Here is a 27,878-nt window from a genome sequence, read left to right on the forward strand (position 1 = left end):
TTGTTCATAAAATAAATTGGCATGGGAATGACATTATGTTTTGGTCTCCTTGTTCCAAAGACATTCTCAATGGGGGACGTAATTACTCTCTCCAGGGATGTGTGTCTGTACATATTACTTTCTAGTTACATGCTTATCTGAGCTCGACAGCCCTCAACACCTTAAGAAATCTATATAGCATAATTATCTTACACCTTGTTTGTAGAGGCATGGGAGATACATCAGGAGCAGTTATGCAGCAGTAGGGTATGCAAGTGTTGATGTTAATACTAAGTAGTACTTTGTACATAGTGAATTAGCATGGATCTTGAAAACTTTGTAATTTGGGTCTTGGCGCATGGATAGTAATGATTCAAGTGTTCTGAAAGATCCTTCCCAGCCTCCCTGTGTTTTTGTTTACCAAGATTGGGCTAATGAATTTGCTTCGCTCTTAAAATATGAACATCTACTTAAGAAAAAGTGCACATTGATGCAGCAGAGAGTCAAGAACCCATTGAAGGGCAATGACCAGTGACAACCACAGCTATGATTCCTAAAATTGATGATAATGACACTCCCACAGACTCAATAGAGTCAATAGATGTCCAACAACAGGAATTTGATTTTCACTAAGCTCAGAAGCAGGAACTTTTTTTAATCCCCACTCCTGACCAAGTGAAAACCACCCGTACCACCCCATGCAACAGGAATTTCTTTCAACTTTTTCCCAATGCTTGGTGATCCTCTACATACCATATTCAAAACTCTCCTTTCAAAAAAGAAAAAAGATCGGCCCGCTACAAAAAGAAAATGCTTCCCAGATGTTAAATTCCCACCACCATCAAAATATCAGAAATGCATAAAAGAACATAAATTTTGTGATGTTTATTCCACCAGGAACTTCCAAAACAGGCGAAAACCAGGGGATGAAGAGTAAAGGTTGCCACCCAAAATAAAGGTGAATCCCAAAATAAGACTAGATTTAAATGTTTATTCCCCTACATCACAGACATGCTTGGGGTAAAGAGTGCATATAATAACTAAGTACTATTTTCAGTTTATCTCGTTTGCAGAACGCTAAATCACCCAAGCTATCCAGAGTGCTTTTTCGGTTCATCTTGTTTGCAGAGTGCTTATATACCTGTATATCCAGAACACATGTAATAATTATGTTCTATTTTCCAGACTATCTTGTATGCAGAGTGCTAGCATCCCTGAAGATGTCTTAAATTAGGATTCAAAACATAGGGCAATAACTTCTTTCATATGCAGATAATTTTAGAAGCTTCTGATGAATGATTACCTTACAGATATTAGATTTCCACAATACATTGTAATTAGTGTGTGCACTTCTGGATTTAACTAGGAAGATTTTATTTGTATGAACATTTCGGATCATACTCAATGATCCTTCACCAGGACAATAGAGCTATAGAAAGAGATTAATGGATCATTGAGTATGATCTGAAATGTTGATGCAAATAAAATCTACATAGTTGATTTTGGAAGCACACATACCAATAATGTGTGGAGAGATAAAATTGTTTGTTGGTCTTCAAGTTCATCCAATGAAGGATGACATATATACATCACTCAATCAAAGTACATCAGGGAAACATTGAAATACTTGGTATGGAATATTCCAAACCAGTTGGAACACCTATGTCTATTGGACATCAAATTTCAAAGAATGATGATTCAAAGGAGGTAAATCAGACTACTTACAGATCAATGATTGGGAAACTTTAGTATGTGGTACACACCAGACTTGACATTGCATTGACAATTGACATAGTTGCAAGGTTTTTTGCTAATCCAAAAGAAAATCACATGATGATAGTAAAAATAATTTTGAGGTACCTAAAAGGAATTGAAGAATATGGTTTATGGTATAAGAAAGGAGGAAATCTTGAGTTAAGAGCCTTTACTGATGCAGATTGGGCAGGAAGAATTCATGATAGAAAAAACACTAGTGGAGGAGAATTCTTTCTTGGAAAGAGATTAGTATCTTGGACAAGCAAAAAGCAGAATTGTATTTTTCAATCAACAGTAGAGGCAAAGTATGTTTCTACAACAGTCAATTGTTCTAACATAATATGGATCAAACAGTTAATGTTAGAAATGAAGGAGGAAATCAAGGAACCAGTAGTTATCTACTATGATAATACAAGTGCAATCAATATATCCAATAATCCTGTAATGCACACAAAGATAAAACACATTGCAATAAAATATCATTTTTTAAGGGAATTGGTTCAAAAGAGAGGTGAGCTTGGAATATGTGAATACCAAGGAGCATATAGCAAATATATTTACTATGGCTTTATCTAAATATGCATTTTTTATGTATCTAAGAGGTAAACTAGGGGTTATTCCCCATCTGATGCTCACTAAAGAAAAAGACAGTGAGGCATCAACCAAGTTCCATTGAAGATCTATCAAGTTTGTGCAGCTTGTCACGCTTCATGTGTGAAATTCAGAGCATATTGCATAAAATCAGTACATGAGGTGCATAGTAACTTCAAAGTTCATATCCTTAAGCATTTGATGTCAAAGAGGGAGAGTTTAGTGCCAACAAGGATGAGTAAGGGAGAGTTATAAGGATGAGTAAGGGAGAGTTAATCAAGGAAGAGCAAGGGAGAGTGAGTCCAAGATATGCCTCTTGAACTTCCTGTAGTCAAAGAACACTGTTCATTTTCTTGTCTAAGACATCTCAGTGTACTTTGCTTTTACTAAAACATACATGGGGATGTGTCACCTGTGCTGGAAGCAGACCTTCCCATCTCCTAGGTGCGATGTCCCCCTATTGCCCCCTCATCTGGGAATTTGCAGGAAATGGGGGAAACATTCCCATGCCCTTTGGGGATGTCTAGGCATCTCCTGCTGCTGGGGTATGTTGTAGCTGCTGTCCCATTTTTATTATTGATTTATAGTGTTTCGGATTTTGGACTGTTGTTATCAATATTATATGACTGTTGTTATCAATATTATATATCCACTGGTTGGTAGATTTTAAGAGATTTTCCTTTTGCATGTTTCTAAGGGATTCAGCCATTAGAACTACTGAAAACAATTGTTCCTGCTACCATATTATTGTTCTGAATGAGGTTTTACATGATCTATGCCTGCTGCAACTTCATTTCTGCTTGCATACAATTTGATTTACAACAATTAATGACAGTTTCTGCCTAAAGTAGAATTCTACAATTTATTGGAAATTGAGAAATTTATTGTATGAAAATTGCTCAATTAGTTTAATAATGTTTAACGCAAAATGAAAATTGTATGGTGCAGCAAAAACATGTTGTAGGTTCATAAGATAGCCTTTAGTATTGCAATAGATTGAGGATATCTTTGAGCATTAGAGAGAACACACAATTTGCTAACAAATCAATAAGAAGCATAATGTACTTGGTTGAATTCTTTCCCTAAAAATGTCCTTTGGACTCTTGTTCGTGCATTATGTCCTTGGCCACCCCCCGTCCCTGTGCTCTTCGCTGAAATGCTCACCATGGGACATAGCTTTATTTGTGTAACATGATTGCTGTTTTATCAGTTCATATTATTTGCAGAAGGTAATATGTTCATTAGGTGCTGGAGAAAAAGATAATTTTCTTGTCCAATTCTACTCTCTTCAATCTCATGGAGTTGAAAATCTGTAGTCTGGTGTGTGCAATAATATTTCCTTTTGCCCAGTATTTTTACTATGTTATTCAAATGCAAGTCATTGTCTTTTGCAATTATTCTGAAGCTGAAGTGGTGCCCATTTTTTCAGACGACAAGTTACGAGGAACAGTCAAGTGAACTGGAAAACTTTTCAAGAAATGGGCGTGCAACAAACTCGGAAATATATTTGGAAGAGCAGGCGCGCGAGAACGGGCAAGAAAATTCTGAAGAGACACATGCAGTCGGTAATGGTCAGCAAACTGATGTTAGTTTCATACTCCATAATTGGGTGGATGTAAGTGGAACATCTAAAAGCAATAAAAACAAGAGACTACAAGATTATACAGTGAGCCCAGCAGCTGAGGGTAAGGAAGAAATGGTAAAATGTCCAGATATGGAGAAGAGTCAAGACAATGTTTATTATAAAAGAAGCCTTTCAAGCAAGGAAATTGAAAATCAACTCACAGAAATCCCGCCTATAAAGTTACTTAAAACGCTTAGTTCTCAGAAGTCATCAAAGTCATATCAGCTTGGAAAACGGTTATCTCGTAAGTGGTCAACTGGAACTGGTCCTCGAATAGGATGCATTGCAGATCTTCCCCCAGAACTTCGACTCCAGGCATTACAGCAAGTAAATTTATCACCTAGAGTCATGCGTCTAACTTCCCCAAAAGATCAGTCCTCAGATTTGCACACGTGTGTATTGTCTCCTAGAGATTAATTTAGGAACTTCTGCTTTTTCCTCTTTTCAAGGAAGCGAACTATTTATCAGCCTGGCAACTTCTGCCAATTATTTTCGGTTGGATTGATGATACATAACTTTAGTATGATATAAGTACAATTTTTAGCATAAATCAAAATCAGGGCGAGTTTTAGTAAACCTTTCTCTTGCTAGATTCATATGGGTTGTTGATTGATTGACATGATATAGATAAAGATTGTTTAATAGTTTTTATATTAATAATTTAGATCACATTTAGTAATTCTGCAATTCCTCTCTTCAAGGAAATGAACTATTTATCAGCTCAGCAACTTCTGGGGTATGATATAAGTATAAATTTTAGAGTAATTTAATATTAAGATGAGTTTGGTAAGTTTTTTTTCTTGCTAGATTCATATGGGTTGATTGATTGGTACAATCTAGATAAAGATTATTTAGAAGTTTTTACATCAATGATTTGGATCACACTTAGTAATTCTGTAATACTGGGAATCAGATCACAATCTTTGATCTTCCAAAATTGGAGGAGTGTGATCTAAAGTGTCAATATAAAAATTTGTACATAATCTTATATAGAAATTTTGTAGTACAAAATCATGAATTGTGAAAATCTGATATCTATAATGTTTTAAAATCATGTATAAACTTACATTATTGAATTATAGTATATAATTGTTTAAACTAAGTTTACCTCTAAGAAAAACAACTGATCTCTTTATCTATTAAAATTTATTATTAATAAAAATAAATATTATTTTAATGATAATTTAAAAATACTTTAATATAACACATGGCATTTCATATTAAAAAAGTTATTTTTAGTATAGATTTTTTTAAAATAATAAATTTAAATTAATATTTAATTGATTGGCGCTTATAATGTTCAGCCAGTTTTCAAGAGTATAACCTTTTTTTTTTTGTTTTGTTTTGGCATGTAATGTTCAATAGAAAACTTTATATGATATAATTTCTCAATGTGATGGTTTTCATGGTATAGAAATTTTATTGCCAGTCGTGATGATTATTTATATTATTTAATCAGCGTATGGAAAAATATATAAATTTGTTTGATTTCATATTTTTCTAAATCAATTTAGTCTTATCTAAACTTGTAATATTGGAAAAGTAATTTTAATTAATTAATATTTTAAATAAAAGTAACCTTAATTTTTAAAATAAGGTTTTATGAAATAATAAAGAATTATAATAATTAGTAATATTAAGACTGAAAAATAATTTGTCAATAGGCATCTAGTTTACTAGTAAAGTCATGTTGTAGGTACCTAAAGGATGCCAAGTTCAAATCCTCTTTAATAAAAAAAAAATTAGAAAACAAGATAAACAAAGTCATTTGAAAATTGTTTCATTTTTTCCTATGAATTTCTCTAGAGATGCAAGAGTTAATTTGGTCAATGATTTTCAATATTGTAGTGGCTAAGTCAAGATTTGGTATTACGATCCCACATTTTTAAAATGGGGAGTCAACTATGTTGCTTTTTATATCTAGTTTAATCATAGAATTATATTGAGGTAATAATTATATTGAGGTAATGTACAATTTGTTTAGATAGTATTACAATTTATTTGAAGTAATTTTGGATATAACCAACATCACCCAAATAGTACGTGAAACAATATTTCAGTGACATGAGACCAAAGCCACGAACCACCACTGAAACTTGATCATCGTGAAAGACCACCACCCTAACTTCGCAAAACCACCTTGCAGCCTCCTTGCAATGAAGTTGAAGTTGGGAAAAACATCCCCACCACTAGATATTGCCACCACCTCCCTACTTCTACCAACAACACCAACACAGGCGGATGGTGAAAACATTTAAACGAGTTCACCTCCTAATAGATATGTTGTATGGAAACATTGTTCGTCTTGTGACATTTCAATTAGGATTCAAGTGTGTAGTTTTTAAGTCAACCTCATTGACCCATCTTTCATGAGTAGTGGTTCACAAGAAACAATCAATCATTTGAATGAATGGAACTCTTAAGACTCATTTCGTCTAGGTGATGCTCAGTGGTGAAGCATTGAGGCTTCCTAAGAGGTCACCCATCCCAATATTACTCCACTCAAGCAGACATAACCATGGAGTTTCCTCCAAGGTTAAGCCCACTTTGCTTGAACCCCATTTGCAAAACCTTCAAGTGTTATCCCTTATGCACCATTCATTATAAGGCTCCTTATGCTCATCAATTGATAAGTAGGAGATATTCTCTACAAGAAGTCAAATTGTGATATTGTTATCAAGATTTAACCCTCTAGTTTTTGAGTTAAATTCATTGACCCATATTTTATGATAGCAATGCCACAATTTGACTTACTGTGGAAAATATCTCCTACTTATTAATTATTCAAATCTTGTCAAGAATTGTAAAAAGAAATATACAGTTTTGAACATGCTCTTGGTCACATTTGCATGTATTCATTTCAAATTTACAAAATGCCAAGATAACATTAAGCTCTCTTAAATTTCTAACCATGTAATTTCCTACATGTTTTGGGTATGTTAAGCTTTTCTTCTTTTATTTCCATTTGTTGGTGTATCCTTTTTTGTCAAAAGCCAATATGGGTCATTTTTGGTATCATTGTTTGCTAGTTCATTGATTTTTTTCTTAAAAAATACATTTTTAGAAAATAGACTCTATTCTACATTCATCAAAAAAAGGATTTCCAATTAGCTTTAATTATGTGGGGCATATTCAATATTATTTTCTTTTTTAAGATGTGTCAACTAATTTTTTTAGTAAAAACTTATATATTGATTAAAAAAGTACAAAAAGTATATGATATTAGCTATTATAGACTTAGCAACTCTCCAAATTGTATAAACCAATGGAAATATGTTATTATAGACAAGGAGAATAAATATTTTGGTCCCAAATTGGAAACACTAGATGACAATGAATATTTGGTCCAAGTCTTAACATCTCGACCTCGGATGTCGGTGTGGTGCGCATTAATATTGTACAAGTTGCGATAGAAAACACTCATACTATGACAAAAGCTCAGGTTTATGCTTCAAATAACCTGTAAAATACATAATTAGAAATATGACGATAAATACTATATATAAAAAAGATAAAATAAATGTATAATATATTTAAATACAAGAAACCTTTGTGGGGTTGAAAACTTTCAATAAACATGTACACATGCAGAAGTGGGAAAATTGTTTGTGGTTGTTTGGAGACTTGCCTTAGTCAAGTTCTTACTTTTTGAAAGATAAATAAATGATAATGTAATAGAACTAAACTCCACTAAATGGAGGAGAATCCCTATTACATGAGATATGCAAATAGAAATAAACCCATTGGAGGAAAATCCCTATCACATGAGAAACAAATAATATGGATAGAAAGGGATGTAATGAATCCCAAGATGCTCAAAGACACAATAGAGACAAACATTATTGTATGTGCTTGAGAAAGTCAAGATTGCTATTGAGATCACTTTAAGAGAACACAAGAGCAAGAGCGCTGCAAGAGCCAAGATTGTGTGTGTGTGTGTGTGTGTGTGTGTGTGTGTGTGTGTGAGAGAGAGAGAGAGAGAGAGAGAGAGAGATTAAATTCCAAAGCACTTCAATTTTAAGAGAAAATAAGAGCAAAAAAGAGATTTGGGAAGTTCTAGAAGATTCCAATGGACAAAAGAAAGTGACAAGTGGAAAACATACAAAAGACCAACATCTAAATGTTGAGATGTTGGTGGACGAGTGCATGGTGCATGGATGTCCACATGACATGCTAGTGTCCAAACAAATCATTGCTCAAATACAACGAGTAGCAAGGATAACATGCGATTACTAGAAAATTGATGCCAAAAGATAATTGTTGACAAGGACTTTGAGCATCTTGAGAGAGAAAAGGGTGATGTAGGGCTAAACTGGACCTACTTTGATGCTAGGGGAATCAACTCTAAAGTGGTTACAAAATTGTAGCCTAAATTGCAAATGGGTGTCTGCTATTTTTGAATCTATACATGGTATGGTATTTTTTTTGTAAAAACCATGTCTACCATGTGTGGCCCTATTTTTTAACCCCTTAATCTCCACCATTTAAAAAAATACTAATTTAGAAAGTAGATCTTGAGCAATACAAATCTTATTTTTGTCTCATTCAAGATTTAGACTTTTATGATTTTAGGAAAAAACATGACCACTTAAAAATACCTTTTGGTCCCCAACTATTTGCAATTGCCAATTATACTAAGGACATTCATGTGGTTGATGAATGATATATTGAAAGAATTAATGAGTTAGTGTATCATTATTTACATGATGATATTATTTTCTAAATGATATTGTGTGAAGAGAAGTTATTGATAAACATAAGGAAATATAGTTTATATGGGATATAATTGACCTATATTTTAGTTTAATTATTTCTAAGAAAAGTTTGAAGATGGACTAGAGAAAGTTAGGGAAATTGTTGAATTGTTTACACAATCAAATATCAATGGGGATATTTTTAAACATTTGAAAAATTATACATAAATTTGATTGAGACTTTTAGTGCCATCTATAAATTGTTTACAAAAATAGTGGGGTGAAATTGATAGGAGTTCAAGTTGAAGTAATTGTTAGGAGTAGTGTTAAGAAGGGATACCAATGATATATTTTAGTAAATGTTGAATGATGCAATAAATAGATACTCAAGCCATAATTACATGTGTAAAGATTATGTTGTACATTGGTCATCAAGTATCGCAATATTTGAACAATCAAGGAAACTTGAATAAAAAATACATATGGGTAAAATTCATGTAGAGTTTTACATTTTTGTTGATGTATAGGAGTGAAAAATCTAACAAGGTTATACAGGTGTTGAGTAGGAGAAACTTATTGACATAAATGATAGTAGTACAATAATGGATTTTTTAGAGCTCAAAGATATTTATGAAAATATTTTTTGAAAGGAAGTTGGGAGCCAATAAAAATAAAAATGAGTAATTGGATTGTTTCATTAAGGATGGTTTTCTATTCAAAGGAAATCAATTGTGTATTCTTGTAAGCTCAATGAGGAAAAAATTGATCCAGGAGAAACATAGTGGTGAATTAGCAAGAAATTTTGATATTGATAAAATTATGGATTTGGTAAGTGAGTCTCAAATACATAAGGATGTAAGGAGGTTTGTTCAAAAGTGTAATAGTTGTGAAGTTGTAAAGGGAACTGGACAAAATATCTCATTGTATCAATCTTTAATAATACTAGAGAAATGAGCCAACTTTTTTAAATATTGTCTGCTACCTTCTCCTACCTAGCATGTCCAACCACTGGAGAAGACTTGCATCTAGGCCTCTTATGGGGGAGTAGGTTGCTAGGGCTTCCTGCGGTGAAGGAAATCCAATATTCTCTACAATAGCTCTTGCTCCAATGGGTTGTGCAATACAAAGAATGCTATGGTTATGTGCAACAACTGACATTGTTGTTGTGATTTCCATTCCTAGTGCTATGGTGATGTTTGACATTCTTGATAATGCTAGTGCTGATGGGATTATTTTTGTTGTTGTTTCTAGCGAATCTGGCTTATGCTCCTACTGCAAACTTGGTTGATGCCCTTACAATAAACTATGTGGACACCACTCCTGCTACTATTGGTGTAGCTCCCTCTAGCCATGTGGACCTTTCTTTTATTCCTGCTTCAACTCTATTCCAAGATTCAATTGACAATGTACAACTTCCTCAACACTCTAACCATTGTTTTGACATAAGTCCAAATGGTGCTTCATTAGTAGCCCCGCCACCCCCCCCCCCACTAGGGAGATCTTGATGACAACATTGTCCAGACATTTGTCTGATCATACATGGAAAATAATTCTACAAACTCACACTCTTATTCACACATTGTGAATGAGCAATCCTCCCCCTCTTGAGGAGGGCTAAGTTTTCCTTTGTGCTTGTGTACTTTTTTTGGGACAACACTTGTTTTGTTTGAGTACTATTAATAAGTCATTGATGACCTGTAAAAGACAACTCCCATGTTTCAGTTTTGTTGCTCTCTTTAACGGCTTGAATTGTGATTGTGTAAGGGTCAATCTCCTTGTTAGGCTATTGATTATAATAAGAAATAGTACTAGAAAGACCTTAATAGGACATCATCATGGATTGCATATTAGGCTTTCAAAGAACACAAAGAGGACATGATTATGTATTTGTAGTAGTAGAATTTTGTGCATTTCATTCCCTGTGAGAAGACACATGATGTTGTACATATTTTTGACATTCAAGTTCATTTTCTTCTACTCATGTTTTAATGTGTTTTTCGTCAATATCTATTTCTTCCTCGTCATTTTTCTTGTATCCTCTGCATGCCCATCCTATACAATTCCCTTTTTGCCTTTTCTCTCTCTAATGGACTATCTCTCCACCCTTCTTTTCATCCTCTCACTTTAACCTACACACCCTCTCCAAAAACAATGCATCAATATGCTCTCTCATGATTTTATCGTTGTCCATGTCCTATTAGTTCTCATTGTGGTTTGTGAGCTGGAAGACATAGCCCGAGAATAAGGAATATATTTCTTTTATATCTACTCCTTACATTGGCTAGGAAGTTTGTTAGGCCTTTAATGAATAAGGGATGACCATGTTGCCTTTTGTCACCAGTCTCATCTAGCCGATGGATTCCCATACCTTCACATGGTGCCCATATTGGCAACATAGCTTCTGTCCCTACCCATTGCTGTCTTTGCAATATTTTATTTATAGTTATTTTAACACTTGCATTGTTCAACAACGTTGTTACTATGGGCAATGTTAAAAATCCTTTCCTTCACTCTTCATTCATGATTGCATTAAATATATTGTAGGTACATATAAAGAAACAAGAAAAAATAATGCAAGGCTTAAGATTGATAACTCATAGACAGAAGATGCAATTGGTCATACATGATGAATAGGAGAATAATTTCATGATTAATCATTTGAAATTTCCTAAAGATGGGCAAAGATTAACTATTAGTCTCAATTCTCTACACTGTTCCTTTAATTTAGGGTCCGTTTGGTTCTTGGAAGATGATAGGAATTGGCTTTTTCAAAATCCTGATTTGAAAATATGTGCATTTGTTTCAAAATTTGCAAAATGGAATTAGCATATGAGACTTCCAATTTTGTCTCAAAACCAGGTTTTCCGACTTCCTAAAAAAAGTAGGAATTGAAAATCAAAACCTGGTTTTGTTTTTTAATGAGTGTAAAAATAATAGATTGAACTATTTTTTGAAATTTGCCTTCAACTCCAAGCTTACGCATAAAAATATGTCTTCACACGCATCTTCCAAGTGAAACAAAACGGTTTCAGGAAAATCCCAAAATCGGAATGAAGATATACAAAACCTTGATTTGACTAAACCAAGATTTGTACAAATCCGAGTTTTTTAAATTCCACGAACCAAACGGACTAAAGTATATACACTCTTGATTAAGCCAAAGTAAAAAATAAAATACATCAACATACGCACTCAAGATACACCCTCCTATACCACGAACGAACAGTCAATTATAAAAAATATACTATAGAAAAAGAAAGCCAACATTAATAAAAGCCGAGGATATATAAAAATCAAAATTAACTACTAACAAGTCACCTAAATATATCAATCCAGATAGATCATTCTGTAATAGTCAAGTGAGTTATTCCTTCATCTTTTCTCTAGTGAAATGTGTAGATCTCAAGAAAGAATATTGCTTCGCTAGAATAGACTGAAAAGATGTTTATGCTGTGAGCAGTATTCATTTAACTTCTCCTTGTCTGATAAGCCTGTGAATTGCCTCTTTTCCACTCACTGGGTAACTGTACGGAGGGCCATTTTCCCACAAAAGATCAACCATCTGTTTGAACATTTTCTCTGTGGGATGATAGGCATCCCAAAACAAATAGTCTCCTTCATTGCCGCACACTGGGTATTCTCGGGTACATATTAAAAACCCACCAAATCTTCCAATGCCACAACAAGCCTGATTGACATACTTGAAACCTTGCACAACATTCAAAGCAACAATCAATCTTTAAATTACAAATTGACCGTGAGGTCGTGGGTTATCTCTATGGTCTCGGGTTCAACTGTCTCAAGTTTATTCCATGCACATGTGCACATGCTCTAAGGGGAACTAGTTTAGCTTCGCTGACCCCAAAATAGATTGCTAGACAGATACCTGAAACACCCCCTTTACTTAAAAAAGAAAAAACTCTAAATTACAAATCACAAATTCTAGCTTACAGTTTTCTGTGCTTACCAAAAGCTGCAGGATTATGAAAGGCATCATAGATTGGGATATACATATTGTTGAAGAGTAGAGTGGAATTAGCAAGATGGTTGTTGAGTTCCCTTAACTTTTGTCTTAAGACCTTATTATAGTCTATGGCAACCTTGTTAAGAAAATCAATGCAGGAACCATTGCTATTATATTTATTCAGCTGTGAAGGAATGCATCCCACTGCACTCAGTCCGGCCACCACAATATTTCTTGCCCCATTAGAATGAAGCCTCTGCTAAGAAAAACCACAAAACCCAATAAACATTTACCTTTATTACATGACCATTTGAGAAACATTATACAAAATTATGTTAATATCTAATTTCAAATGGCTAAGAAGTTATAAACAATACAAAGAGTTTATCATTGCTAATTACCTCCACTTGTTGGAGAAGCTTACTAATCAGACTGTCTCTGTATTCGTACTCATTGTACAGCTCAGGAAGAGGAGAGAGCCGAAAATAATATGTATTTAGCCAATCATTGTGTGCAGTAATAATGTAGAAGATTGCCTTTGATAGTAATCGGTGTGCGGCTTGTTTGTCTATGGATTGAACGATCTCCTCTTTAGTATTTATAAAATTCTGGATCTGATCTTCCAAAGGGATAATTTCACCCTACACATAGCATTCAAACAGGTGAGAAATACATTTCTAATATCAAATAAAAGGATATATTAGTACACAATGAGCAAAGTAAACTAATGGGATTGGAAATGAGTAATAAACGAAAGGACATGTATTGAAAGATTAAAGACCCAAAACATAGATATTTAAATTCCTTAAACCTATAAGGTGTACACAATTTAAAAGGCCTTTAGCCCATAAGGTTTATACAATTTGAAAGGCCTTAAACCAATAAATTCTACACAATTTAAGAGGTCTTAAATTCATTAGCACTGTATAATTTGAAAGTGTTACTCTTTTATTAAAAGATCTACTGTCAATGTCTAATATAATCAATAGAAGTATGGAACAAGTTCTGATATCACTTGTTCTAAGCTAGGGTTGCTATTGTACCAAAAAATCGACCTGTCAATGTCTGATATAAGCCCTAGACTTATAGAACACTAGAAATGATTTAGCCATGTTACGAATCCCAAAGAAAAATATTAGTAATTAGTCCAACAAAAAATATTAGTAATTAGTCCAACAAAAAGACCTAAAACCCGTAAGTTGTATACAATTTGAAAGGCCTATTGGTACTTACAAAAGTCCTTCCAGAGTAGTTTTCAATTCCTGAAGCACCAGATGCATAATTCACTCCTTTGAGAAGATTTTCTCCCTTGGTGTTGGGATCAGCATGAATGGGTATGAGGGGAAGTCCTAGCTTGAAACCTGAAACACGAATGGTGGTAAGAACTCTAAATAAAACAACACACTTCAACACCCATTACAACTATGATATTGAATTCTATCTTCTTAAAGAAACTACTCATGAAACTATTAGTGATTGTGCTTACTGAGAAAATCCATGGCATTGTATCCATTAGAAAATCTTCCAGTGGGAATTCTTCCAGGGAAGTCCCTGCCATAAGGCAAATAGTTGGCTTTAGCAAGTGTAGTAAGATTATTGTTGTTTCCCGCATCCGCAAGAGAGTCTCCAAAGATAAACAATGCTGGCACAAGAGGCTCAGTAGTTTTTCCTTCAGATATTACACCCATACTAGTCATTACTATTATGAGAACAACAACTATGGAAGCCATAGAGAATCAATGTAGGCAGAAGAGTAATAAACAGAACAGCAAAATCCACTTCCTGGTGTAATGAAATGTCGTTGTGATGATGGGTGTTTTTCAGACATGATAAATGTTTGAGGGAAACGTCAAATTAGCTGAGTGGATAAAAAAGTATCTTAAGAGATTTGGAATCCTTCTAATTTGTTGCGGAGTAATTCATGCCTCGAATCTCATTTAGCATATCTTTGTAATCACATCAGAGAAAATTAGCACGGTGGTGGAGTGTTGGGGATCCATTTGTTGCGCAATTGAATGCAAAGAATACCCATCTCACACGTTGAACAATCAAACAGAGTAAATACACAATACAGTAGATTAAGAATTAATGTACTAATGGTAGTGATATAAATGTTTAAATTTAAAATCTGATGAAGATTTGGAAAATTTTTAGTTCAATTTGTTGTCCATGGATTTGAACTCCAATGTTATAAATAGTAATATATTTAAAAATCATATGTACAGACATAATGTTTAGAACTTAATCACCTTTCTCCCTTGGGTATGCGTCTCAGAGCTGGTGTTAGAAAACATGATTCAAGAGTTTGCAAGGCATGAAATATTCTCTTTTGATCAAATTCCTATAGCCAATTCAATAGTTTTGTAGGAAGAGAAGAATAAAATGTGGAGTGATGGTTGAGATAATGATGTACATTAAAGATGCAATGTGTTGACTTTTATTTGAGATCATCTTAATATGGCTATATATTTTGTTGTACTTTATTAATTTGTTTCCTACCTTATGTTTTGGCTCCATGTTTATTATTTTGTTAAGAATAATTTAGTAAAGTCTAATGTGTTCACATGTGACTATGCTTTTACTTGTTATTTACGAAAATTTTCACTGGTTACAAATTACCAAAGGAGGTAAATGAAACATTGTATAAATCAATGATAGGCAAGTTGCATTATGTTGTTCATAGAAGACTAGACATAGCTTATATAGTTGGAATAGTGAGTATATTATCATCAAATCCAAAGGACACACATGACTGTTGTGAAGAGGATATTTAGATATCTAAAAAGAATTGAAGATTTTGGTTTATGGTATGAAGAACAAGGAGATTCTAATTTATACAAATACTGATTGGGCTGACAATGTTGATGACATAAAAAGTACAAGTGGAGGAGCTTTCTATTTTAAAAATAGATTGGTTTCATGGACAAGCAAGAAACACAAGTGTATTTCACAATCCATAGCTGAAGCTGAATATGTTGTTGCAATTAACTATCATAAAGTAATTTGGATCAAGCAAATACTTGAAGGAATACATGAGAAGGTAACTGAACTAGTTGCACAATAGATTGTGATAATACTAGTGCTATAAAAATTTCAAAGAATCTTGTAATGCACTTAAAGAAAAAACATATAGTTATAAAGTATCACTTTCTAGGAGAGCAAGAAAAAGAGAAAAGAGTTAGATTGGAATACATCCCTACAAAGGGGTGAATTGCAGACATTCTTACTAAACCACTACCTAAGAAAAGCTTTGAATATCTTAGAGATAGACTAGGGGTCATACCCCTATCTATTGTTAACTAAAAAGAAAGATGTTGATTGCATCAGTTCATGACATAAAACAAAAAATTATAAGCATGAATTGATTTACAAATGGATTATTGCATAGAGGGAGGAGTCTAAACAAGTTCAAGCAAAACATGAGAGATATCAGAAGAAAGGCAATAATAAGAGGTATATGCTAAAACATAATAACCTTTGGCATTGTTGACAAAGGGGGAGAAGAGGTCCTATCGATAAAATTAAAAATATTAAAGAGGGAGAATAGTAATTATAGACAAAAGTAGTCATAGATGTTGTTAAAAGGGGACAAAATGTTCTATAGATAGAAATGAAATTAAAATATCAAAGGGGGAGAATGAGGAGTAAAAAAAGTAGTCACAAAAGATATGATAGGAACATAAATGAAGTCAGAAAAGGTATAATACTTACATAGGGAGTATTGGATCACGTAGGATGTGATTAATTAGTGGATGGAAGTGAAGGATGAAGATGGAGCTTAGGTAGAATGTAGAGGAAAAAATTTCCACTTCTATTTATATCTACTCTATAATGTTGTCATCAATGTCAAAGGGGGAGATTGTTGGCATCATTGATTTAATGATGCTAATTGTCAGAATTACTTGATGAGGATAATGTTGATGATGAGTTGGTAAAGACTAGAAGATGATTTGATGACATGATAATCAATTATATTATTGTCATTGATGTCAAGCTATTTGACTAAGTATTTTAACAGGTTACCATGTATTCATTTGAGAAAAGAGTGAGTTTACGAATGAGTTAAGTGTTTCTATCGTACAAGATTGTTAAGAAATGTGTTTGGATGCTAAGTCTATGATAACACCCATTTGTTGGAATCTATAATTGGAACAATTGTTATGTTGTCATTGATGTCAAACCTACTAGAGAGACATTTACTAACAATGTAGAGTGTCATATCATTTGATTGATGAAGAGGATTTGAAAAGAGGAGATAACAATGTGAGCTAGTCAATTTGTTGAGGAAGAGAAGTTAAGTATCATGGAATTACAATGGGAACTTGATAAGTTTTTGATTGACAAGATAATGTGTTGTTTAACTAGTACATGAAGTTAAAAAGATAAGTGAGTTGATGTATGAGTGAAATAAGAAGAAGTTGAGTTAAACTCTAAGCTTGACCAAGTATCAATGTTGATCGATGAATGAAGCAAGTGAAGTAGAAGATAGAGGAACTTAAGAAGAAGTTGAACAAATATAATAATTTGAGTCATAGTTACTTTTGAGCAAGTTGATGAAGGAAATGTTAGTATTGACCGAGCGTCAGTAACAACTAAACATGATAATGAATGTTGAGAGAGACAGAACAATATATGTCAAGCTACACAATGATGGCCGAGTAGACGAACTTAGTGATATTTGAGTGACAACAAAAGTTACTATTTGTGAAAGAATCAAGTTTGAGGCCGACATAGTTGAAATTTTGGATTAATCAAAATACGTGGATGATAAAGATTGATGAGCTGATGTATTTAATGCATGATGAGATTTTGTTATGTAATCAAAGGCAAGGAATTGATAAGAAGTTTCTAGAAGGAGAACACAATGATGGAAGGATTCGATGAATCTGACCTAATCCTACGGTGATGTTTAAGCGGAAAAAGATCAAAATTATCTATTTAAAGAGACATAAGAGATATTTTCTAAGGTTGGTTTGTTGTTGATTGAAGATCTTAAGGAGAACCTGTGAAGAGTAGAGTAGCAGAGGAGAAGAGGAATAGATTAGTTAAGTGTGATTGCTTGAAGGGATGACAAGCAAATCAGTGATGGAGATGATAATGGAGGCCAATCGATGAATCAACAAACAAGCGAATGGAGATCCAAATTTGAAAATTGAGTTGTAGTTTACAGATCAAACCTACTATTACATCCTAACCATTGTGGTAGTTAAAATCCTTTAATCAAGGTGACATTCTAATGGAAAGATCCAAAGTCCTCTAACAAAGTCACTCAGGTAATAGGGTGATTAAATCCTTTAAAAGAGTCACACTTAAACATTTTGTTATGTAACCTTTAACAAGGTTGGCTCTTAACCAAGCTCACTTCATAAGAGTGGAAAATTGATAGTATGTTACTTGGTGGCTTTTATTAAATTGGGTTTCCATAGTAAATCTTGATGTCAAAGTTTCATTTACTTGTGTGAATGTTATTTTATGCATGCTATTTTAATAGACATTTATTTTACTATTAGTCCACACATACATAGACCATAGAGTCAAAGAATGTTAAATTGCTAATAAGTTGCTATATAGACAAAGCTATTTAATGAATTGGATTAAGTTGTTTGAAGTTGTTAAAGGTTGAATTGGTACATCTGGACCTGAGAATAACTGATTCACCCCTCCCCCCTCCCCCCCTCTTACTCTAAATCATTCTAACACCATTTATTTGAAGATTTGAGTTAGTTATAAAGACAAAAACTAAATCAAGTAACTCTTGAGACAGTCAATGATGAACAATTGAATGATTTGAATGTTTCCTTAAATCTATAAAAAAATAAGTTGAATTGAGTATTGGATATGCTTCATGATGATGTTAAGATGACACAATTAGGATAACATCCTATAATGATTAAAGGTAAAGGTGATTTGATTAGTTGAAAGTGACGCAAATAGGTAAGCATGGTCTTATTGGTAAACTAAATTATATCTGTAAATTGGAAAGTGAGTAGGTAAATTAGATGAAAAGGTACAAAGGAATAATAGGTAAACAGAGAAGGATTATCGATTGGTGAATAAAGAACAATTAGTGAAGATTCATAATGCAAATGATTTGGATTGGACAACTAGAATGTTGATGTGTGGTTTATGGAAGCAATTGATGACATAAAGATCAAGGTAATACATTTAAGGAAGATTCTTCAAGAAGTTTATACAAGGTCAAAATGACTTATGGAGTTGGAACAATTTTCAAAATAAAGATCAAGTGCAAGCCGACATGGAAAGAGGAAAGAAAGAAAGAAAGAATGATTAGATTCATTGTGCTAAATCTAAATTGTTGGATTTTAGGCTTAAGGTTTGTAATTGAATCTATTCTACTTAAGGATGAAGAAAGAATGAGTAGTTATCGTGGCAGAGGAAATTGAAGGTTGTGATCATAGAGGAAGACATAGTGTTGATTGTGATTGAGACAGAGGATCAAGTATGGTGTGTTGACATGTTAGAGAAATTTATTGCATCCAATCTTGCATAGGTAGTGAAAATTAAACATCATTCTTATTTCTTACAGTCTAACCATTGTAGCAAAAAAATCCCTTAGTTGGGTGATCTTAATAGATCTTTGTAAAATCCTATCATTGTGTAACATTCTCAAAAGAGTGTTCAAAATCCTCTGACAACATTACTCATAATGGGGTTTAAGACTCCAAGGTTTTTAGGGAAATCCCTTAGCTAGGTAGCACCTAACAGTGTTGCTTGTAACCCTTAACCATGCATGCTCTTAGAAAAGAATATTCTAGAAGAGTACAAATATTGTGAGCATCATTATCACACCTTGATTTTCACCCTAATCAAGTTTCCATGAGATATATATGGTTTTATACTTGTTTGAATGTTTTTCACATTACTTTAAAGTTTATTTTGCCTATTGTGTTGATAAGAAGTTTAAAAGGTTAAAGGTTAATCAGATTGATAAGTTTAATTGGCCCTGAATTTATATTGGTTGGTGATTACTAATTCACCCCTCTCCCCCCACTTCCCTTCATTGTCGCCTTCAGTAATCAATCTTATACTTACATCCCAAGATCATGTTAATCCCCCAAATACATAAAAACGAGATGGACTTCTCTCAAGCCAAACAATTCCTCCTATTCTTCTTTTGCAAGAATGTCACAGTGGATTCATGAAGCCTAGAAAACAAAGAAAGCACTGAGCATGCAAAAAATAATCTAGGAATTGACTCATATTTGTTTTGAGGGAGACCTTGGAGACAAGACATCAATAGATCTGGTAATATGAAAATAATAAGTTTGAGGAAGCTATACCTTTTTTAGTTTTCAAGGTTGTACATAGGCCTCCTCCAAAAGATGCTATTAGTTATCCATCGTCTCTAAATTGCACTAAGAAATCATTTATTAAATCTATTTCAAATATTGATCTAGGATTATGGGAAAAGAAGTCAAATACCTATAATGAATGATGTGTAGTATTGATTCTGCTAGCAAGAAATGTTATCTCGTATCCTTTTCTTCCCACAATGAATCTTAAATATGAAAGGGTGACAATTGGTGGTCTGTTGTGAAAAAAAGAAATTAGAGCACTGATTTTAGCATGAACATAGGTGTTATGTAATGTCATTTTGAACTCACTCCAAATTAGGTGCTAAGATGCCAACGTAATTTAAGTAGAATTAATAATTAAAATACATGACCTTTTGATTTCTCAAGATCCTAAAGTTTAATGTAATGTACCCATACTTTAAGGTATCTATGCTCACAACTAAGATGTGATGATGATCTAATATGTGAAAACTTTTGTAACATTTAAGAGAACAAGTTTTAGGTTCTATATAAATATTTATTTGGTGATACAAATGGATCAACCTAACTAACTAAATACTGAAGCAAAATATAACATTTTTTTTTTCACTTTTCCCTTACCTTAGGTGAAATTAAGGTTGTCCTTAACTTTGAGGTTCTTTTCTAACTCATATGAATTTGAAGAAGTCACATAAAGGGTCACCACTCCTCTTATCAAATGTGACATTAACTTGAATTGACTTAATTGCCAACTACACAACTTGTATTCCTTTTAGTACACACTAGTTTTAAAATTGATTGATTTCATACAATTCATGTTATTTTTAGTTCAAAGTCATCTATAAATAAGAAGTTTTAGTCAAGTATTGTACATTTCTTTTTAAGTATTAGTTTAAAATTTTCAAATTGGTATAAAAGTTTAAATTTTAGTAAAAACACATGCTAAATGAGATATTTAAGTTGTTTTGGATACATATGTGTGTGAGATATATAATTATCTTGTTTTTATATTAAATTTTCCTAAAAACTATCTTTATGATGGTTTTTTTTCTTTAATATTATATCTAAGTCTTTCCTTTCAATTAACATTTAAGTAATAAGAACTAAAGGAAGCTATGATGGCACCTAGAATAAACAGTATATAAGATCGTTTCAAAAGTATTTCATAAGATGAATTCAAATTCTTTTAGATATTAAAACAACTTGCTTCTTATTAATATTGTTAAGATCACATGTAGGTTTAATTGTACATTATTTGAGACTTTTATGAGAGGTTTTTTATATGCTAAATTGCAGACGCTATCTATACAAATGTTAGCCTTCAACACTTACATGTTGGTACTCAATTTTCAAATGTTAGCCTTGAACACCCACGTTTTGGTACTCAATTTTCTAATGTGAATGTATTGTTTAGGTCTTTTTCGTTTTTGTATCTTGATTTTACTTTGTCATTTATATCATAAATTTAAGAAAATGTAATAAGAGAGAATATTTAGTAGGGGAACATCTTAATTTCAGAGCTCTCAAAATCATATGAGAATATTTCAAGTCAATTTCTATTTTCTACAACAATTTACCTGACAATCTATTTCTTATAACCAAGGTTTGAAGACCACATAATCATTTATACAATATTGTGTTGATTAACATGCATTTTGTCAAGCTGTCAAAAACAACATAAACAACATAAAGGCTTCACTGACAGGACAACAATTATCACATTTATTCTTATTGGAGAGTTCCACATGGGCAAATAATAGAGCTATATGTTGTCTATATCGAGTGGGACAATGTGAGGTTTAGCGTAGTAGATTACCAAGTCTTTATATAAAGCAATACTGGTGTAGGTAATATTGGAGAGGTAACAAAAAGAGAGTTTGAAGAACAATTTTTTTAAGCAAATTTATTCTTTACTATGTTTCATGACCCAAGTTCACTAAATGAAATTCATATTGCCAAATAAAAAAGAAAGACTCATAGTCATGCAAACATTGACACTAATACTATTGCAACTGTTTTTAACATTTAAAAATATATTTTGATTAATTATTATAAGTAATCACAATTACTGAAAATTAAATTGAAGATTAAGTCAACAAATACAAATATTACATCATCATTAACAATTACTATCACAACTATCAAAATACATTCACATAATAAATCCTTCCCTAACGCTAAAAAAATCTTATTTATTTAAATGGGATATTCTATGCAAAGAACCATTTGGCAATGGGAATACAAGCAGAATAAACATATGTAAATTCTTAAAATTTTGAATTCTTCATTTGGATGCCCCAAATTGGAATTGGAATACAAAGTAAAATAAGAATACATATTCCAATTTTGGCTCGAAAATGAGGTTTTGCGATTCCACCCAAATAGGTATTATTGGAATACATATTCCTATTCCATTTTTATTTATTTTAGAAAACATAAATTTTAGGATCCACAAATTCCTCATCAAATATTGGCTGAACCAAACAAAGAACATGAATACGTAGCCCCATTTTCTATTCCAGAATAAATATTCCAAAATAGCTATTCCTATTCCCCTATTCCTATTCCCGGAGCCAAACGAGCCCTAATAAGAAAACTTTATTTGAGAAAAAACTCTAGAAAATATTTTAGTACATTCGAGGGAAATGGATATCCTTTCCTGTCATTTCATAAAGTTATATACACAAATGTAAACACGTATACATTGTTCTGGTGATACGAATGTACACACGTATACATTATTCTAGTGAACAAAAGTATATTTACATTACACTTTGGAAAAGACATATATACATTGTATTCTCACTACAGAAGGACACATATACATCATATTCTTCTGATGTTCTCCTGCTTATCAATTACATTCTCTCCTCAAACATATGAGATATAGACATATCCATCCATATGAAGAAACCCAAACATACATAGCTATTGACATATCCATTCATATGAAAAAACCCATTTCAAAGACAAGTACGATTCCAATCTCATCATGTTTCTTCTCCAACTGCTCTCAGAGTTTCTCTACTTAGAACCTTCTCTCTGCAAAACACAATGGTCAAACCCTCAGCAACTAGAAAAGTACCGATGAAATGAATTCTTTCATGATGGCCTAAAGATTAGATGAACAGAGGGAAAAGTTCTATTTCTTGAAGAATTAAGAAAAATATCTCCTTTGGAAGAGCTATTTCACATCATCATTTATTATAGCACTCAGATCATTTAATAATAGGTCGTTGAATATGATTTGAATAATTCAAAGAAAACCACCACGTAATCTAAGCTAGAAATAGCTTTTTCTCCAAACCCCTCACACAATCTGATCTTAAAACAACTCTTTGCCAAATATGACTTAAATTATTTGATACAAACCACTACACAATCAAATCTTAAAAAACAACTCTCCAAGCATATATATATTGCATTTCAAGATGAATTCAAAAGCTCTATGTGATTCATGCAAATAAATCCTACTTTGAAGAAAAGAAAACAATGGGCACCCACCTTGGTCAGAGGAAAATAAGCCTGAAGACATTCTCCTCCTCACCTCTTCAAAAGATCCTGAAATATGAGCCAATCTCCTGAATAAGCCGCTACTTACAAATGCCTCAGACTTATGAAGAACATATTCAGGCTCTTCTACTTCAGGAATCTCTTTTCTCTTCTGTTTGCTGACCATCACATTTGGAGCAGTAACCAGTTCTCGCATGCCAATGTAGACTCCCAAAGAAGTAGACATCAAAATGGCTCCACAAGTCATATAAACAGGAATATAATCTCCTTTCAAATACCTGCAAAACCCAACAATAGTATCAATTGATCTCATCACTGCAAAACTCTAAGACAATTCAAATTGATCTCATCACTAACCCAAAAACAATACAAATTGATTTTATCAGTACCAAAGTTCAAGTATGACATTCCCGAGAGATGGACTAATTTGTAATTAGAACAACACACCTTTGATATTTGGTTAATATTGAAGCCATGGCGTCTTTCTTTTATGTTTTTCTCTAGTCAGTGATGGTTTTGATAATATATGTATTTTGTCTATCTTTACACAATCGAATCCAGAAATATATCGGTTTATATATATAGACAGTTATTGAAACCCTCGAACTTGCTCAGAGAATTCTAGATTTACTATTAAAGAAAACACTCGTGTCTAGTACAGATCAATCCACGCACTCCTAACTCTTTGGAATGAATGTACACCCTACATTACCCTTTTCACGAGACTTTGGTTTTCCAGCCAGCATGTTCTTTTCTTTTATAAGGGTTTTGATATCTAGTGGAAGGTGCTAGAATTCATAAGAGCTTATCTGATGTGATTTAGACGTGAAAAGGAATCAAATGCTTCTTATCAATTTATAAGGGTGCTTGTGTTACTATTTCATTGGCGTAGTTAAAATATCAATAGACTATATTTTCTCTTCAGATAACTATGTTGTGAAAAAAAGGGAAAGATATATAGAGACTACTTTTTTAAGGCTGATAATTATTTCAAATTAGACAGATTATCTTAACCTAAAGTTTAAGCATGGAATATTTAAAAAATCTTTTTCTAAAATTAAATTCTAATTTTCTATTAGTTGAACTGATTTTTCCCATGGGTAAATTTGGTTTTTAATTGTTAAAAAATGGTACAAAAAATCTCCAATCGATAAGCTCGTATTAATTATGACAACCAATGATATCAGAAACTATAGCCGGAGGTCATTTATTACATTTGATTGATGAGGCAAACTTATATTATTGCGCAAATCAGAGGGATTTACAACTATTTCTATTGGTGTAAATATGTATTTACTATTTTCACTTTACTTAAGTTTACTTGAGTTAATACTTAAGTTAATGCATTATTATATTGCATTATTTTATTATTTATTTGGTGAGACACTTAAGAGTTTGTGTACTTTTATGAGTTGTCATGTTGACAACACAGAAGTAAGCAACTCTAATTCAACACATGGTGCCTACAACACTGGAGTTTGCATAATTAACTAAATTGTCATATAGATAATACAATTATTCACACTCCTAATTTAGCATATGGTGTCTACAACATTATTTTGCGTGCTACATCTTTGTAGGCTTATCCTCTCATCATCGCACTTACTCATGTGCTTAATGGAGAATAATCCACACCTGGTGGACATGTGCTTGGTTGTATGACTTATCATGTTGTTGATTCCTATGCATTCTAGAAGCATTCCAAAGGCCTTTATATATAGGCACTCCTAGTGTACCTTCACATTGAATTGAATACATATTGTTATTTTGATCATACTCTTTCTAGTCTATTGTTGTGCTTGTGCTTGAGTTCTTTGATCTTGGGTGGATTTTTCCCTAAGACAAATTCTTACATGGTATCAGAGCTTGGAGAATTTCTCTTCACATAGTCGTTTGAGACCATTATTGCTTCAGCACCTCGACCCAAATCTGGAGTATCACAGTCATTGGGAGCATCTAAAGCTAGAACAGACCTCACCATTGCATCCAGAATGTCAATTAAGTGAAAATCAACTATAATTTTTTCTACCCTAGGCCAAAGTCGATTTTGAGGCAAATTTTTTTTGCAAATCGGCACTCGAAGGCTCGATTTGCAAGTTCGGTATGATCTTTTATTAGATCTACAATTTAATTTTCTATACAATTTGATAACATTATTTTTCTATTTTCGAAAGATTTTTTTGAATATATTTTTTGCCCTTTAGGCAGCAAAGAATTTTTTTTGTATAGGTATCGGGGAGTGACACCTTGGCCTTGCACCTGCAGAATATTTTATTTAGTATTGTAGAGCATATTCCTTTCACGACGACATCTACAAGTACAAGCGAGCAAATCATATTACTCGACATTCAACAAGACTGAAACTCGACCGTGCTTCAAACCCCGACATTTCTACTTTACGGCGAAGTCTCCTAAACTACTGGCGGCAAGCTTTTGTTTTTCATATTGTGCGGGGTTCTTTTTAAATAGTGAACCCTTCGCTATTCCCACTAATGTGGGACTAATTCTTATAACTCCTGGTCATTTTCCTTTCTTAGCCACCACAAATCACCCTCCCAGTGGACTAGAAACCCTCCCCGACGGCCAAAACTTATTTTCGGCACTCGTGCATTTGAAGATTTTAGCTCTACGAAGTTTCTATCCGTTGTTTTAAGAGCTCCGGTGCTGTCCTTGTACACTCGACCACCACAAAAAGGGTCTCTAGCAACCACAGACAAGCCCAACACTGGCAATCCTCCTCAACATCCGTGAACTCCATTTCTCGATGACATTGCTAAGTTTCCAGCAACATTGTCCACGTGGACCCAACCTGCACACACAGTTCCACGCACACCTGACACTTGGATCGCAGAACCCTCTCCACCTCAGATTTGAGTGTTGCACAGTCACCAACACGTAGGAGAGACATCTGCATTTGCTAGCAAGGATTTGTACACTAACATGTGTTAGTTTAGTACGGTCCAGTCAGCCTACCACGTTAGCAAGGGAGGTTAATTTTTTGCTTGCGTCAGCATTTCATGGTGTTAAATTTGATGACTATCTGACCATCATTCCCAGGCACTTTTGAACTACAACGATGACCGTTTGACCATCAAATTTAAACTCACAATTTTTTGCCTAGACTCGTCTCTAGATGTAGTTTTGATTTGACAGTTTGACTTTGGGAGGCCATAACTCAATCATTCAGACTCCAAATTAGGTGCAATTTTTTTAAATTTTGGGTAGAATTTCCTAAACTTTTCAGTGGTGGTTTTCTTTTTTGGTTTTGGTACAAGTATTTGTCAAAAATTGTATTTTTTGGTGACTGTACTTGTCCGATCCTGCATTTTGCAACTTGAAACGCTCTGTATGGGCTCATCTGGACACATTTTTGGGTTATATTTTTTTTGAAAGTGCATTATTTTTTGTCTACTTTCTAGATCTACATTTAGATTATAGGCTTGTGTGGAAAAAAATCTCACTTTCAGACTTAGGGCCTTTTCTACATTGTAATGCTTTGATTATTTTTCAAAATTGTTGTACATCTGAGATACAATACTTAGTAATATATTTGAGCCTCAAAAGGTAGTTGTAAATAGCAAAATTAGAAGTCCACTTTGTACATTTTGACAAGTGGCCTATTGTACATGTACTACATATAAAGTGTCAAAAGCATTTTTTTTCGCGGGGGGGGGGGTGTTATTTGATTAAGTGAAAAGGGGGGGTGTGTATTGTGTTCTTGTGTCTCTCTTTTGTACTCTTTTTAATTTTTTGCATCATGGGTTCACCTAAAGGTCCACTCCTAACTTCACATAATTATTCTACATGGAAAGATATTGCATGGGGTAGACTAATGGAAAAAGGTCTAAGTCTTTATGTTGATGGTATAATTCCCAAACCCACTAATGCTACAACACTCATTGATTGGAAAATTAAAGACCAACAGGCTTTAGGAATTATCCGGAGTTGTGTACATAGAGATCTCTTCTTCCACATTTCCAGTTTCAAGGAAGCCAAACCTGCATGGGACAAACTTGAAGCATTGTATGGTAAGGTAGATGAGGAAAATGGATTCCAGATTGAGGACGTTTTACTTCTATTGGATCCAAAGAACTTTGATACAATTCAAGATTACATCAACAAAGCCAATGAGTTTAGGGCACTACTTAAAGATTGTGGTAATCTCATGAAGGATGAAAAGTTGATTCATCATATCTTGAAGAGGCTACCTTCAGAGTATGCTTCCTTTGTTTCGAGTTATAATACTCACAGGTTGACCATGGGAAGTGCTTTCGAGAAGCCTACATTTGATGCCTTTATAGAGATGTTGATTCTTGAACAATCTCACTTGATAGATATGGGATTTCTCATGACATCAAAGACCAAAGCATTGGTGGCTAGTGATGAGAACCAATCAAGTCAAGGAGGAAAAAGTTCTAACAATAGCAAGAAGAAGTGGTGGAAGAAAAAATCATAATCTGAGA

General features: G+C 33.3%; 3 protein-coding genes across 3 annotated transcripts in view; 1 reads left to right on the forward strand and 2 right to left on the reverse strand.

Moving 5' to 3' along the window:
- LOC149550669 (IQ domain-containing protein IQM3-like) overlaps positions 1-4,525 on the forward strand; it is a 55,501-nt gene extending 50,976 nt beyond the window's left edge. Inside the window, exon 9 of the mRNA XM_089786228.1 lies at positions 3,755-4,525. Coding sequence (XP_089642354.1) covers positions 3,755-4,366 — 612 coding nt within the window. The 3' untranslated portion in view covers positions 4,367-4,525. The remainder of the gene's footprint in view (positions 1-3,754) is intronic.
- A 7,339-nt stretch (positions 4,526-11,864) lies between these two features.
- LOC149550670 (GDSL esterase/lipase 7-like) lies at positions 11,865-14,304 on the reverse strand. Its single transcript, XM_089789565.1, has 5 exons — positions 14,094-14,304; positions 13,841-13,968; positions 13,009-13,248; positions 12,611-12,863; positions 11,865-12,351 (listed from the first exon to the last, which is right to left on the reverse strand). Exons 1-5 carry the CDS (start codon positions 14,302-14,304, stop codon positions 12,107-12,109), a joined length of 1,077 nt encoding a protein of 358 aa, XP_089645691.1. The 3' UTR covers positions 11,865-12,106.
- An 8,233-nt stretch (positions 14,305-22,537) lies between these two features.
- On the reverse strand, positions 22,538-24,017 carry LOC149550671 (uncharacterized). Its single transcript, XM_089786229.1, has 3 exons — positions 23,863-24,017; positions 23,407-23,693; positions 22,538-22,944 (listed from the first exon to the last, which is right to left on the reverse strand). Exons 1-3 carry the CDS (start codon positions 23,889-23,891, stop codon positions 22,931-22,933), a joined length of 330 nt encoding a protein of 109 aa, XP_089642355.1. The 5' UTR covers positions 23,892-24,017; the 3' UTR covers positions 22,538-22,930.
- Between the last annotated feature and the right edge of the window lie 3,861 nt (positions 24,018-27,878).

Source organism: Cupressus sempervirens, chromosome 6 (genome assembly GCF_028749045.1).
Source record: "Cupressus sempervirens isolate cs-2001-9-10 chromosome 6, ASM2874904v1, whole genome shotgun sequence".
NCBI lineage: Eukaryota > Viridiplantae > Streptophyta > Pinopsida > Cupressales > Cupressaceae > Cupressus > Cupressus sempervirens.